The 14,211-nt window shown below is 40.9% G+C and overlaps 1 protein-coding gene across 1 annotated transcript in view; it reads left to right on the top strand.

The window, feature by feature from the left end:
• LOC126095468 (uncharacterized) overlaps positions 1-5,264 on the top strand; it is a 588,043-nt gene extending 582,779 nt beyond the window's left edge. The window contains exon 4 of the mRNA XM_049910259.1: positions 3,621-5,264. Coding sequence (XP_049766216.1) covers positions 3,621-3,986 — 366 coding nt within the window. The 3' untranslated portion in view covers positions 3,987-5,264. The remainder of the gene's footprint in view (positions 1-3,620) is intronic.
• Positions 5,265-14,211: the final 8,947 nt, after the last annotated feature.

Genomic DNA, 14,211 nt, shown 5'->3' with positions numbered 1-14,211 from the left:
TCAAGTGTGATATCTTTGGATGTCCCCCTACAATACAAACAAATTGGAAATGCAAATCCGAAGTGCAGTTTTCAAGATATTTCAATGCCTTCAGTTAAAATGATCTCCCTCTATGTAACGCCTGACAAAAAATGAAGCACCCGGAAGGAGAGAAGGAAACGAAGTGAAACGTCACAGGTTGAGAAGGTTTCTTTTGTTACCGCAGTGACCACAAAATCGAGTAAAATGTACAAAGAACTTTGCAGTGTGAACCAAGTTATCGTTATGACGTTGCACCCTTCTGACCTGGATGCATTCACTGTTTCGGTTGGGAAGGGTATCATTAAGCTATTGTATCCTGTTCTGGCGAGCTGGCTCACAGTTGTTGTAACAGATCATTGGCATCAGTGATACGTGCCTGGGGCATAGTTGACTTCCTAGCTGGTCCTACATATGTTCTATCGGGAGCTGATCTGGGGCTCTAACAGGCCATGGGAGTACCTCAGCATCGTGGGGACATTATAGAGACACGTTCCGTATCTGGATGAGCATTGTCCTATTGAAACACGGCACCGCACTATAGTCGCATGAGGGGTACCACATGAGGATGCAGGATCTCTGTGACACACCACTGTGCCTTCAGAATTCCCTCAATCACTACCAGTTGTGACTGAAGTCATAGAGGATGGCCCTCCACATGGTGATGAGAATATTAACACCGCTGTGCCTCTCCAAAACAATAGAAGAATGGGACCTCTCCCCAGGTCGCCACCATGCTCGCCGATGTTGTTCGTCAAGAGTAGTGCAGAAGCGCTATTCATCGCTGAACACAATGGGACGCCGTTCATAAACAGTCAGTGCCTTCCTCTTACGTCACCACTCCAGAAGCAGCCTTCCGTGATGTGGTGTTAATGGCAGCGTACGCATATGACGGTAAATTCCCTAGACGGGCTGCTGATAGTCTTCGACCAGTGATGCAGTATGACACAGAATGTTTCAGGGAGTCCATTATCTATTCTCGAATAGCAGGCACATACGTCAAGGGGTTAAGATGTGCTTGGTGCACCATGCGGCGATCCTTCCTTGTCCTCAGACGTTGTCCACTGGAATTATGACGAGTCTACCTGCCCTCTAGTTTCCATGGAGTCCAAAATCGGACTACAATCACGTACAAATGCACTAAAAATCTGGATCAGCTGGATGAATGGAGACCCGCAATAAGGCGCCTGTCAAACTCTGTCAAACGCTGACAACGTTATCTTATACGAATACGTGGCAACTCCGTCGCCTTCACTGTGAACACTCAACAGTTGAAGGCTGTTCACGCCCCTTACGAACCCCTTACTAGGTCTGGAAACAACGCTAAACACGAAAAACGTTAATTCACTCTCGTGGCCGTTCTACTTGTCACAGAGAATTGCATCGCTAATCATTTACATACGCCGCTGGTGTGTACGATTACCAAGTTACACTGCCGGAAAAAATCGCAACAACAAAAAATAATTAGTGCAAAGTAATGAAACTTCGGGAAGACATTCGTCTAGAAAACACATTTAACTGATTAATATAGCAATATCGCAGGGTAATAAAAGCGCGGGATAAGCCATTGCAAATATGAAATGCTGGTACACTAATAATAGGTGTAATCGCCAGAATATTGAATCCTCCCTCAATCCGACCTGACAGGGATCCCAAACACTCGAGCAGTACTCAAGAATAGGTTGTATTAGTGTTTTATAAGCGGTCTCCTTTACAAATGAACCACATCTTCCGAAAATTCTACCAATGAACCGAAGACGACTATCTGCCTTCCCCACAACTGCCATTACATGCTTGTCCCACTTCATATCGCTCTGCAATGTTACGCCCAAATATTTAATCGACGTGACTGTGTCAAGCGCTACACTACTGACAGAGTATTCAAACATTACAGGATTCTTTTTCCTACTCATCTGCATTAATTTACATTTATCTATATTTAGAGTTAGCTGCCATTCTTTACACCAATCACAAATCCTGTCCAAGTCATCTTGTATCCTCCTACAGTCACTCAACGACGACACCTTACCGTACACCACAGCATCATCAGCAAACAGCCGCACATTGCTATCCATCCTATCCAAAAGATCATTTATGTAGATAGAAAACAGCAGCGGACCTACCACACTTCCCTGGAGCACTCCAGATGATATCCTCACCTTCGATGAACACTCTCCATCGAGGACAACGTATATTCACTGCTGCCAGCAATCATTTACAGTGACTACATTGCTGCCAAAACCTTCTGCAGTATTACAGAAGGAACAGCCAGCTTCTCGAAGCCCTATGAAACGACCCTGTTCAGATTCAACGACGTGTTGATAATGGCGTCTTTGCCGTCTTAAACAAATTCTTGACTAATATTCACTCGCCATATCCGCGTTCAACGGTAACTAATGCTCAAGATCGTTACAGCGTGTATTTAAAGCAAACGTGATTTACATCCTCATAACGGCGCTACTAGCGCCACACTTGTGCGAACGGCACGACATTTGAACAGACGTGATCTTTCAGATGTACAAACAAACCTACCAACTTCCGTTTATGTCACACAACTCTTTCTTGTGCTGTAATTTTTTCCCATTGTAACCTCCCAACAGAAACAATAATTATAATATTCACATTTAGTGTAACCCCCCAACAGAAAAATCTCGTTTAAGTCCCCAATAGAAAAATGTCTTTCCAATAATAAAATTACAACCTTTAATGTGACCTTCCACTAAAGACTAACTGCATATCGATATTAATAAGTTTTGACGTCAGCAGCGCTGCGTCATGGCTCTGTGAAATCAACCTGTATAAACTGAAAAATTCTTACTTCACAGTGATGACGCCGGATAACGCTACCTATATATCTGCTCCTATAAGAAATTTTTGACACAGCCCAGTGCAATGCTGGCCACTAGATTTTCATTTGTAGGAAAACAACTGATTTTCTTTTGCTTAATCAACATGAGTATGCACAGGAAAAATTCGTAAAATCCTTAAACTCAGATAAATGACTGGCAAAAGTTTTCTTCAGAACAAAGGTTATTATTGAAACATTTCTGCAAGGAATTACATGGGGTTTTAACATTACAATTGCGGTTAAATCAGTTGTGGCAATTAACATATGCAGGCAGCAACAAAGAACAATTATATATACATCACGTCGCTCAGGCACTGCCATCGTTCTGCACGACCGGCCCAACACAAGTCAACCGCTGCACTCCCCCGTCCGAACTCCATAACTCAAGTGCTCTGTGCGAGCTACAAAACACGACTGCTCTCTGCGAGCTACTAAACTCGACTTACTGCCAAAGCTGCTCTGACCAGCGATTCTATTGTAGCATAGATATTCCATATCGCAGGCAGCGCTTGAACTATCCATTGAAATTACATCTACTCAAGTACGCTAGCGAATAATAATGAACCCCTAATGAACTCTTACACCGTCAGTGCACTTTGGTGCCCGATCATATCCTCTGATTGCTTCACTCTTTTTGTCAGGCACTGTATATTCCTACATCAATAAGTATTTTGTATTTGCAGGGGTAGCTCTAATTGGAAAAGTTGTTTCGGTCAGCCGCACTGAGGCCGCTGTGTGTTGTGCGTTGTTGCAGCTACGTGGCGCGCCTGTACGCGTTCGTCTGCTTCTCGTTCTGGCAGGAGGCGACGCCGCTGACCCTGTGGTGCCTGCAGCAGTTCTTCATGATGCTCTACTACACCAACTTCAGCATCAACTTCCTGCTCTACTCCATGTGCGGCATCACCTTCCGGCGCTGCCTCTGGCAGCTCGTTCGCAAGAACCTCAAGAACATCACACACTACCACTGCAACCCTCAGCAGTACACTTGAACGCCAGCCCTCCACTGGTGACTTGTAACACATTTCTTGAGTGTGATCTCTTTCAGTACCTGAGTGTAGTGACCGGCGAAAGTCAGCTTGTGAGGTGTAAAAGTGCAGTTTTCGATCTACCTCTTCTGTAAACAGAGTGTTAGTACTATTAAGCCTTTACAACTGTCGGAAAAACTAATTGTGTGCTGTTCCTCTCAGTAGCAACGTAAATTTGTTCGCCGAATGGGTGAATAAATTCAGTGATGAAAAGCACACTTAACTGTGTCTGTTACAAAAGAGGTTTCTTTGGGAGAGGCAAGTACACACACCAGTGCTTTTCCTAATGGCTTAAAATAGCGCTTCCAATACTATTTGCACAATTATTTGTCTCTATACGCCTCCATATTCTCCTAAATACGACCAATTATTCGATGTGACTAAATGGGTGTATTTAATACGAGGTTTGTCCAGAAAGTAAGTTCCGATCGGTAACGAAAAGGAAACCACAGTGAAAACCAGAAACGTTTTATTTGCAACAGTTAGGTACAACTTCCACCTACTTCTCTACATAGTGGCCGCCCCAACTTCGAGTTTTGTCGTAGTCTTGTATCAACTTTCCAATATCTTCATCATAGAAAGCAGCCGCTTGTGCTTTCGGCCAGTTATCTGCACTGGTCTTCAGCTCGTTGTCTGTGGCAAAATGTTGTCTTCACAGTCAGCGGTTCTTGTGAGCAGAGATGAGACTCAGGGGGAGCCTATTAAGGACTATATTGTGGGTGATCAAACACATCTCATCGAAAACGCTGCCGGAGCGCCTTCATTGCCCCTGCAGTGCGCGGCCGAGAATTGGCATGAAGAAGGAACTCAAAACTGAAAACAGCGAAGCGACACGATTGACGGGCATACTAGACACACAGTCCAACACATCTGCGCAAAGCTTTACCGGATTTTCCCAGTGGTTTCCATTTCGCGACCGATCTGAACTTACTTTCTGGGCAACCGTCGTAGACAGGCGAGTAGAGGGAACTGAGTACATAAAATTTTGAATAGCAACCCACATCCGGAGAACTACCGTTTGCGTTCTAGACGGTTCCACTTCAAACCTTTAACTCATCCGCTTCTGACTGAAGAACTGAACTAGGTGTGACGCAGTACAGTTATTAGGCAACAACTCGAAAGTAAACACAATGAAGCATCCATTTTTCACTTAACCACATTTGTTTGTATTAACACTTGCACATTACCTGTTTACATTATTCAAAAACAAAGCAGAAAAGACATTGTACCTGCGAAACATGTTATGATACACACTCTCCACACGACCTGAGATCTCTTCAATTTCTACTGCAGCGGCCAGAAATCGTACCATCAGACCTTCCTCTCTCTGTACAGGAGTCTCGTAAATTAAACTTTGCATATGACTCCACAAGGAATAGTCCATATGAGTCTGCTGTACTGCATACCTGGACAAGCAACTCTAGACTTTTCTCTTTCCCTCAGCAGGCATGGACGCTCCACATATCTGAGTTGAAAACGTAGTATTAGGCGTCCGCCGCTTGTGGTCTCGCGGTTGCGTTCTCGCTTCCCGAGCACGGGGTCCCGGGTTCGATTCCCGGCGGTGTTAGGGATTTTCACCTGCCTCGAGATGACTGGGTGTTTGTTTTGTCCTCATCATTTCATCATCATCCAGGAAAGTGGCGAAATTGGACTGCGCAAAGGTTGGGAAATTGTACGGGCGCTGATAACCACGCTGTTGAGCGCCCCACAAACCAAACATCATCATCATCATCATCATCAAAACGTAGTAGAACGGAAACGATACGTTTCCGGACAAGGGTTCCTATTCAGAATGTTACATACTATTTTCCTCTACAAGTACTAGAAGTTTGTAACGTGAATTTCCGAGCACCCTGAATACAACGTCTGATTAACGAAAATAAAACACATAACGCAGCCAGCCACTGAACTTGAATGTGTTTCTCATTTATCACGCGTTTTAGAGGCTATGCCCCATCATTTGGTGGTAGATCAGGAGATTAACTCATGTGCATTGCTCAATTTTGATCTATGAATGACTTCAGTGGATTACGAATAACAAACATTTATGCAATGTAGTAAACAGCTGGACGGTTACGTTGTGTTTTTTATTTATATTTTTAAGAGACACAGAAACGGTCTACCAAACATGTGTGTGTTAAAACATTCGATGGCTAGCAAGGCTCAGCTTCTCTCAAGTGAGAAACATAATGCGATATTTCCTGTTCAAATACTCATTGACCTGTGCAGTGTAAGGACTGAGCAGTTTTCAGCTAACGAATAATACCAAACCCAAGTCTCTTTCGAAGGACACTTGATGACCTGTACGTTGGACGGGGACATCGGTTTTCTTGGAGTGAAATAATTTACGTATAATTACCAGGTTTTCGCTCTCCCCTTAATTTCGAACGACCATAGTCATATGCTTGACACTTCGTGATAGGAAGAAGGCAAAGGCAAACGATTTCGAAAAATATCTTGTGCAGGACAGCAGTTTGGGATCCACACGTCCACCTTCTCAACCCCCCTCCCCCCTCCCACCGAACACTGCCTCCACCCCTCTATATAACCATCCTCAAGCTCTAGAGATCCTTAGTCTTCTTTAAACGGGAGGTGAAGAGAGGGAAAAGGAGGGGAGAGAGCGAAGCATACATAAAAAAGTCTTTGTTGATCTGGAAGGAAATATGGTGACATTCCCCAAGGTATACGTATCACGAGCTACGACACATAATAGAAAATATTTTGGAATCAGATTCTGTAGAGCTATCTCATTTATTATGAGCATTTTCCATGCAGCCATTCCTGTTCCCTCGCCATAAAGCATTTTGACGTAACTGCCTCAGAGACAGGACAGACTATAAATTTGTGGTCTTCTATTTATACAATTTCCAACCAAAACAACCTTTCTCCCTTTATGCATAGTTGAAAAGTTCCGCAGAAAATGAATCAGACACTCTGAATCATCCTCAGTCCTTATTCTTGAGAATAAAGGTACACGTTTTTAACAGAATGAAGTCAAAACATAGGGGATGCTGCTAAAAGAAACCAAAATGCAAATAATATGACCAGACAAGTAAACAATAATACCACATCATTATTGTGGCCTGTATGATATGACATTGAACCCTGCCATGATATGTGTAACGTATATTTCAATGTTCTCTGTGTCCATTCTGTCTAATGACAAGTTTTAGACGTTACTGTTGTACCGATATGTGTGGTATATGTGTTTCATGTATAATAACGCCGTATTTGTCACCTGTTTGTAAAAGTTAAATATTGCTTCTCTTTATAATGTGTAAACCTTAGACATTTGATGTTTTATTCTCAGTTGATCTGACAGTTTATACATTGTGCAGTAAAATTCTGTGATCTTGATGTAATTCCTATCTGCTTCGATGTATATTTCTTTCTCACAGTTTCAATAAGCAATTTTTGTACGTCGGGTGTTTACTGCATGTTTATACTGATTATTGGTGTATTTGACGGTCTTCTATTTACCAATGGAACGCACATCTCTTTCTGAATATAAAAAGACAAGGGGACTTCTGTCGTGTCGTTAGGTGTTGTAAAGTTTACATTTCTAATGTTTACCGTTGACGTGAAAAATAAAATATAATAAACAATCTGTATCTACTCTACTCATATTTTGAATGTTTCTTCCCCAAAATAATTTGCCTTATATAGTGAAGCACCTCCGCTTTACGACAGAAATTAATAATCTCCATGACCTTAATTGGTGATGCCTATCCTTACACTGATTAACTCAGTTACATACTCAATCGGATATGTTATTCACGTACAGGTTCTACAAAATCTAAACGACTGAAATACACAAAAAAACTTGTTTTGTTTGATTTTTCAGTCTCAGCTATTATTTTAAAACAGTTTGTTTTTAAAGATTTACAATAATAACCCACTTATGACGGATCAGATGTTTTTAAAAATCAGTGGCCCAAAAACTAAAAAGGGATTTATGTTTTGCAATAGCCGATGGAGGCTAACCTTTCAGTGTTACAGAGCTTTTAAATACGTATATACTTTTTGGCGATTTATTTGTATGTCACATGACACCAAACACTTTTTTCAGTTCTTGAAACGATTTATTTTCTGCACCATTAAATTAGTTTTTAAGACACTCCTGTAGGCTCATCGTCAGATGGAGGCGTTACACAAACATTATCTGGACCATGTCCAGTTGACGCTGTGGACATTTTGCTGGCGGAAACAACGAGAATTTGGCTACCGCTAACGAAAAGTTTCAACGAAAAGGGTGTAATGTTTTGGCTTACATTGCACTACCTCGTGGTTTCCATGGGAAATTCATTCTCATAAAGTACATTTTGCAGGTCACACACACACACACACACACACACACACACACACACACACACACAGCATTACCCACTCTTGATTTCACACTCATTGACAGGAAATAGACGAGAACGTAAGTACAATGAATGTGAATGTGCTAGAAATCACACTTTGCTGCATCGCGCCCTTTGACTTGAGATGCATTGTATTACAGATACAATATTTACAAGCATACATACTGGATGAAGTGGACATTGCAAGCTGCAGGTGTTTTCACACGCCGACAGTTTATATGCACTATGGATCAATCGTTACATAAAAGGTAAAGAAATTGAGTGAAATATTAACCTTATAATTAAAGAGTGAGTAACTTTCTACCATATGTGATGGAGCTTTTCTTCATGAGTTTATCGCAGTATAGTCAATAAATAGCATAGCAGTTATGAGTAAACAAAGAGAGCGCAGTAATTGTTACATGAACAAGAGAATAATAATTTATGCAAGAAGAAGAATACATGTTGTTATTGCCTTTTTAGAAAGTGCTTTGGTGCATGGATGCGTCTGGGGTTCATGAAAGATTTTTTCAGGTGATTTTCGCTTGTGAATGTATATCTTTAAATGTTCGAGGAGATCCATCTGTAAACCTTTTTCAGCAATGAGTAACACAAAATATTTGTCATTGAAATAATCAACGGAATATTCCTGACAGGCAATTTGTGACGCAAAACAGGGCTTAGTTAAGGTTTTGAGTAAGACGCCATACATTTATTCTCTGCAGCGTGCCTGCAAAGTTTTTCTCTGTTTGTCCAATATAGAAGTAAGAACAAGAACACGTAAGTTTAACGCCACTGTCCAATGTATTTAATATTTTTCTTTTACTGTACCCCCTACACCTTTATACATGAGCCTGTATATGTATGTAGGTACTGAACGAAGACTACTGATAACACTGGGCAACAATGAAAATGTTTCTGGCTTAAAAATAGTAAATTTACATGTATTTCCATCTGCTGAATTCAAAAATTGCCATAAAAATGACAGATTAGCTCTTGTTTCAAGATAAAGTGACATTTCATTTTTTAGAGTGAAGATTTTAAATTTGGGGGAATTTGTTTGGAAGTTGGCACACCTGTCACATAACAAAACACAAATGCTCTTCAGCTGTTTGTACGTCATAAACACAGATACTGTTGCTGTGACTGTGATTACATGTAGTTTCTACTGAAAGTAATGCAAAATTTCTGGTTCGCGAGTGCTTTTTTAGTGTAACATTTGTAAACATGCCAGGAAAATGTGTAAATATTGTCACTAACTTTTGTTATATTTGTGGTGAAATAACATATGCCTCACAGAAACGCAATCTCACGCCTCTTGTAAAGACTGCCTATCAGTATTATTTCGGCATGAAAGTAGGGGACCAGGATAAGTCTTGGGCTCCACATATATGCAACGCATGTTCAGTTACCCTGCGAGAATGGCTGAAAAAGAAGAAACGATCTAGGGCTTTCGCTGTGCCTATTATTTGGCGGGAGCCTACAAACCATACAGATGACTGCTATTCCTGCCTGACTCCTCCACCTATAAAGGCAGGATTGTCTATGAAGAAAAGAAGAACAGTTCAGTACCCGAATCTTCCATTTGCTATTCGACCCATTCCACATTCTCCACATTCAGATAGTTTACCAGTTCCTACGTCACCCGAAAATTGTGTTTTTGAAGTAGAAAATGAAGATAGTGTGTAACAAGAAGAACCAAACAAGCCTTCCACATCCCATGACCCTGATTTTGAGGGAAAAGATGATAAACCGCACAGACTGAGTCAAGCGGAAATGAGTGATCTCATTAGAGATCTTGGCCTGTCAGAGGAGAATGCAGAAATTCTTGGATCTCGACTACAGCAATGGAATCTTCTCCAAAGTGATGTGAAAATCCCACAGTACAGAAAACGTCACATGGAACTGCTTTCCTTTTTTGAGAAGAAAAATAATCTTGTTGTTTGCTGCGACATTAATGGCTTGATGAAATCTTTGAATTTGAACCATGGTCCAACTGAATGGAGGCTATTCATAGACTCCTCCAAGCCTAGTTTGAAAGCTGTGTTACTTCACAACGGTAACTTTCTTTCATCTATCCGTGTTGGTCATGCTGTTCAGATGAAGGAGACATATGCAAATATGTCAGGTCTCTTGGACTCAAATATCATGAACACAAATGGAAAATCTGTGGTGATCTAAAATTCATTGCCATACTCTTAGGAATGCAACTGGGTTACACAAAGCATTGCTGCTTCTTATGTATGTGGGACAGTAGAGATAGGAAACTGCATTATATTAAAGAAAACTGGCTTGCAAGAAATCTTCACCCTAGCGAGAAAAATGTCGTTGCCAAGCCTCTTGTGGACCCAAAAGACGTTCTTCTTCCACCCCTTCATATCAAGCTGGGTTTGAGGAAAAACTTTGTCAAAGCTATGAACCGAAAAGGACGGGTCTTTAAGTACATAAGAGAGAAATTTTCGAAATTAAGTGATTCAAAAGTTAAGGGAGGCATTGTTGTCAGACCACAAATAAGAGAACTTGTAAAGGATACTGCATTTGACCAAGTTTTGGAGGGGAAAGAAAAGGAAGCTTGGGAAGCCTTCAAGGACGTTGTTCATGGATTTTTTAGGCAACAAAAGAGATGCCAACTACAAGCATTTGGTGACAGTGCTCCTGCAAAAATACCCTAACCTTGGATGCAACATGTCCCTTAAGATCCATTTTCTCCACTCCCACCTAGACATTTTCCCTCCTAGTTGTGGAGCTGTTAGTGATGAACATGGTGAGAGATTCCATCAGGACATTTCTGTTATGGAACAAAGATATCACGACCGTTGGAATGAAGTAATGCTTGCGGATTACTGTTGATTTTTGTGTAGGGATTCTGCGGAACTCCATTACAAGAGGCAAGCTAAAAGACGACGGCGTCAATAGGGCACCACATGATTCTCTTCAGACTCAACCATCTGCGAAGTATTTTTCCATCAATTGAGAACTCTTAGCATGTAATTACCAGTTAAAAAATCAAATGCACTTCCATTGTTGTTAGCATGTATGTAATTAAAATGTATCCTTTTCTCTCAATCCGTTAATATGTAATACTTCCACCTTGTGTATATCATAGAAACTAGAGCTAATAAAAATTTTTAATTGTCATATTTGTTTTACTCAACCCAAAATTAGTAGGAATTGCCTCATGAAGTGCTCGAAAGATTCGAAAATTATTTTTTTGCTGCCCAGTGTAATTAGTTGTTACACAAGTGTATTTATTTAAAGCTAAATTATGACTGCACGGAATGTTGGAATAATGAAACTACAATTTAATACTGTGACCAGGTAAGATGTTTATGTAATGAAAGTCAAAGTCACCATACTTTCTATTGTTTATTATAAAACGTGACATAAACGTGTGTAGTAATTGCATGAAGTACAACATATATTAGTGTCCTTTGTTGACAGAATAAAATTTGGAGATAAAAATTCAGCTGTTACCAACATTTTTGCAATGATTTAAGAAACGTTTTCCTCAGAAAGGACACGTCACAAGTGCGAGATGCCACGTTGCAGCTACTAGTTTAATACATATCACAAAATATACTTAATTATTTGGTTGACTCTCATTCACCTTTTTCATTAACGTACGCCATCTTAATTTTGAGTCCTCTCGATGTATCAGGCATTGGTGGATATTATATATCGTCATTTTTTGAAAGCATTGACCATGAAAATATACTGACTACCACGCAGAAGGTGTCAAAAAGTGTGATTTCGGACTGCGTAGAAAAATAATTCAAGGGTTCGACTTTGTATGTACATAATCGTGAAATGTTCTGACACGATAAGCTCTTGGCCATTTTGTTTCCAAACAATGTGAGCACAATCCTGACAGACAGACCTAAAATATTAAAACTCATAAACCACATCAGCACAAGCGATCCTAAAGTATCCTACAAATGGCTGCAGACACATTTATAATCAAATTAACGTATAATTCAATAATAACAATAAATTACACAGAGCAATTACACATACCCCTGTTCCGTAATGAAGCACAAGAACAAGTAGTGAACTGAACATCTCAAGAAGAAGACCTCGCTTTCTTACTTTTTTAAAAAAAGTTTTTTACATTTACACATAATCTTTGCTGGTTTTCACTGTAACATTACATTTATATTTTACGACATAGCTCTCATGCAGCATAATCATTTCATCACAGCACAGGCAGTAAAAGAAATTTAGTACAGTTTCGTATTTACAAGATACGTTCCAATATAAATGTTTAATTGTTCCATTCACTGCAGTAAACTATTATAAGGAGCTATCGTTGGCGGATATTCAAGATGACGAACTCATAGGTAAAGTTACTGCATTCTTAGGATGACTGATCAATCTCTGTGATCCGACAACAGTGACTGCCAAAAATTTGAATTTCTTATGTTATGCATGCCAGAAGGGTGAAATAGAAGGGAGATGGGGCTCTGAGCACAATTTTGATATCAAATTGATAAGCAAGTCAATTAAATTGGTCAATTAATTAACCTCCCAACCCCCACCTCCACCCCCACCCACCCTTAGCCACCTTCACTCCCAGATGACGTCAACTTTTTTCTTTTTTCCTCAGCCAGCATGTGGATGCCGCCTCCTCCCCTCCGAATTCGAATTTTGGAAGGAATTCGGAATTTTGGCGGGAATTCCGAAGTTTGGAGGGAATTTCTTAGTCCCAGGGTTGTGCTGACGTCATACTCCACCCATAATGCAGGAAATGGCGGAAAATTAAAAATGACAGTGCCTCTTCCAGGATTTGAACCTCGGTACTTGTGAACAGAAAGTTCAAGCGCACCTGCAAAAACATGGAAGCTGTCCACATGCAGGTGAGGAAGGTTAAGTTAGAGTACTTTATTTATTTTGGTTGGGAAAGTGAAGTAAAGATCGGCCCTAATAACATAATTAATCATAAAGATCGGTCCTAATTACACAACTATACCCATACTGCTACATAAGGAGTGCCTAAAATCACAATACAGTACAAAAATTCACGATGCCTTACAACTGATGTTATCCTGGTGGGAAAAAGTCCCCTAATGGGGATAAAGGCTGGAGTGGGAGGTACTACCTTTAATTCTTTGGCAGAAAATACGTTCAACTGACGAGGGCTGGTATTGGACAGGAAGGAGTTTAATAAGTGTATTACTTGGAAACATACAGCTGACGACTGCATCTATTGCTGTTTGACATTATAGTTCGCTGCAGACGCCTGCTTGATAATCGCCCTACAGCCCAGCTAATCGAATCCAATACACGCTACCACAACTGATGGAAAATGCTTCACTGCTCTAATTACACATTAAAATTGTCGTGAAGAAAACAACGTCCATAACGAACCAGTCATAGTGCAGCACATGTACAGGAGAAAATTGTAGTCCCAAAAGATAGCAGACGGCTGCAGCTAAACATGTGTTCTCCTTGATCTATGGCCAAGAACTAGTGGAATTCTAGGTACTCCTACCTCCCCTCATATCTCCCCCTCCCTCCCTCCACATATGCGGGGACACAGGCCTTTGTAAACAGTCAACTGCTACCAAAAGTGCCTTGTGGGTTTCCTGCAGAATACCGCCCTTCCGCCAGAGGACGAGCGGCACAAACCCCTCCTTGAGGGAACAGTCATTCTCCAACACAAGAGAAAGTACAGCCGACTCAACAATATGAGATAAATGAGTGCCGCCCCAAGTGCAACTTGTTTGTTAGTTTAAAGTGTAGCGGCACCACCCCATCCCTCATGCAGCCCCCTGCTCGGAGCACAGCTGCCTAGGGCAACCACACACACTGCCTCCACAAGTCCGTGCCATCCTGAATTTGAACACACTGTGCACGGGAACAATTCCGTTCAGTGTCGAAGCATCTCTTATAATCGAGCATCTATTAAAAAGGAAATCACAGTTGTGACGATAGTATATATAGTCTTTCCACAAAAAAGGTGAGTCCATTTTCTTTT

Source organism: Schistocerca cancellata, chromosome 8 (assembly GCF_023864275.1).
Source record: "Schistocerca cancellata isolate TAMUIC-IGC-003103 chromosome 8, iqSchCanc2.1, whole genome shotgun sequence".
NCBI classification, from domain to species: domain Eukaryota; kingdom Metazoa; phylum Arthropoda; class Insecta; order Orthoptera; family Acrididae; genus Schistocerca; species Schistocerca cancellata.
The sequence above is the reverse complement of the archived record's forward strand: the minus strand, read 5'-3'. Positions and strand labels throughout refer to the sequence as shown.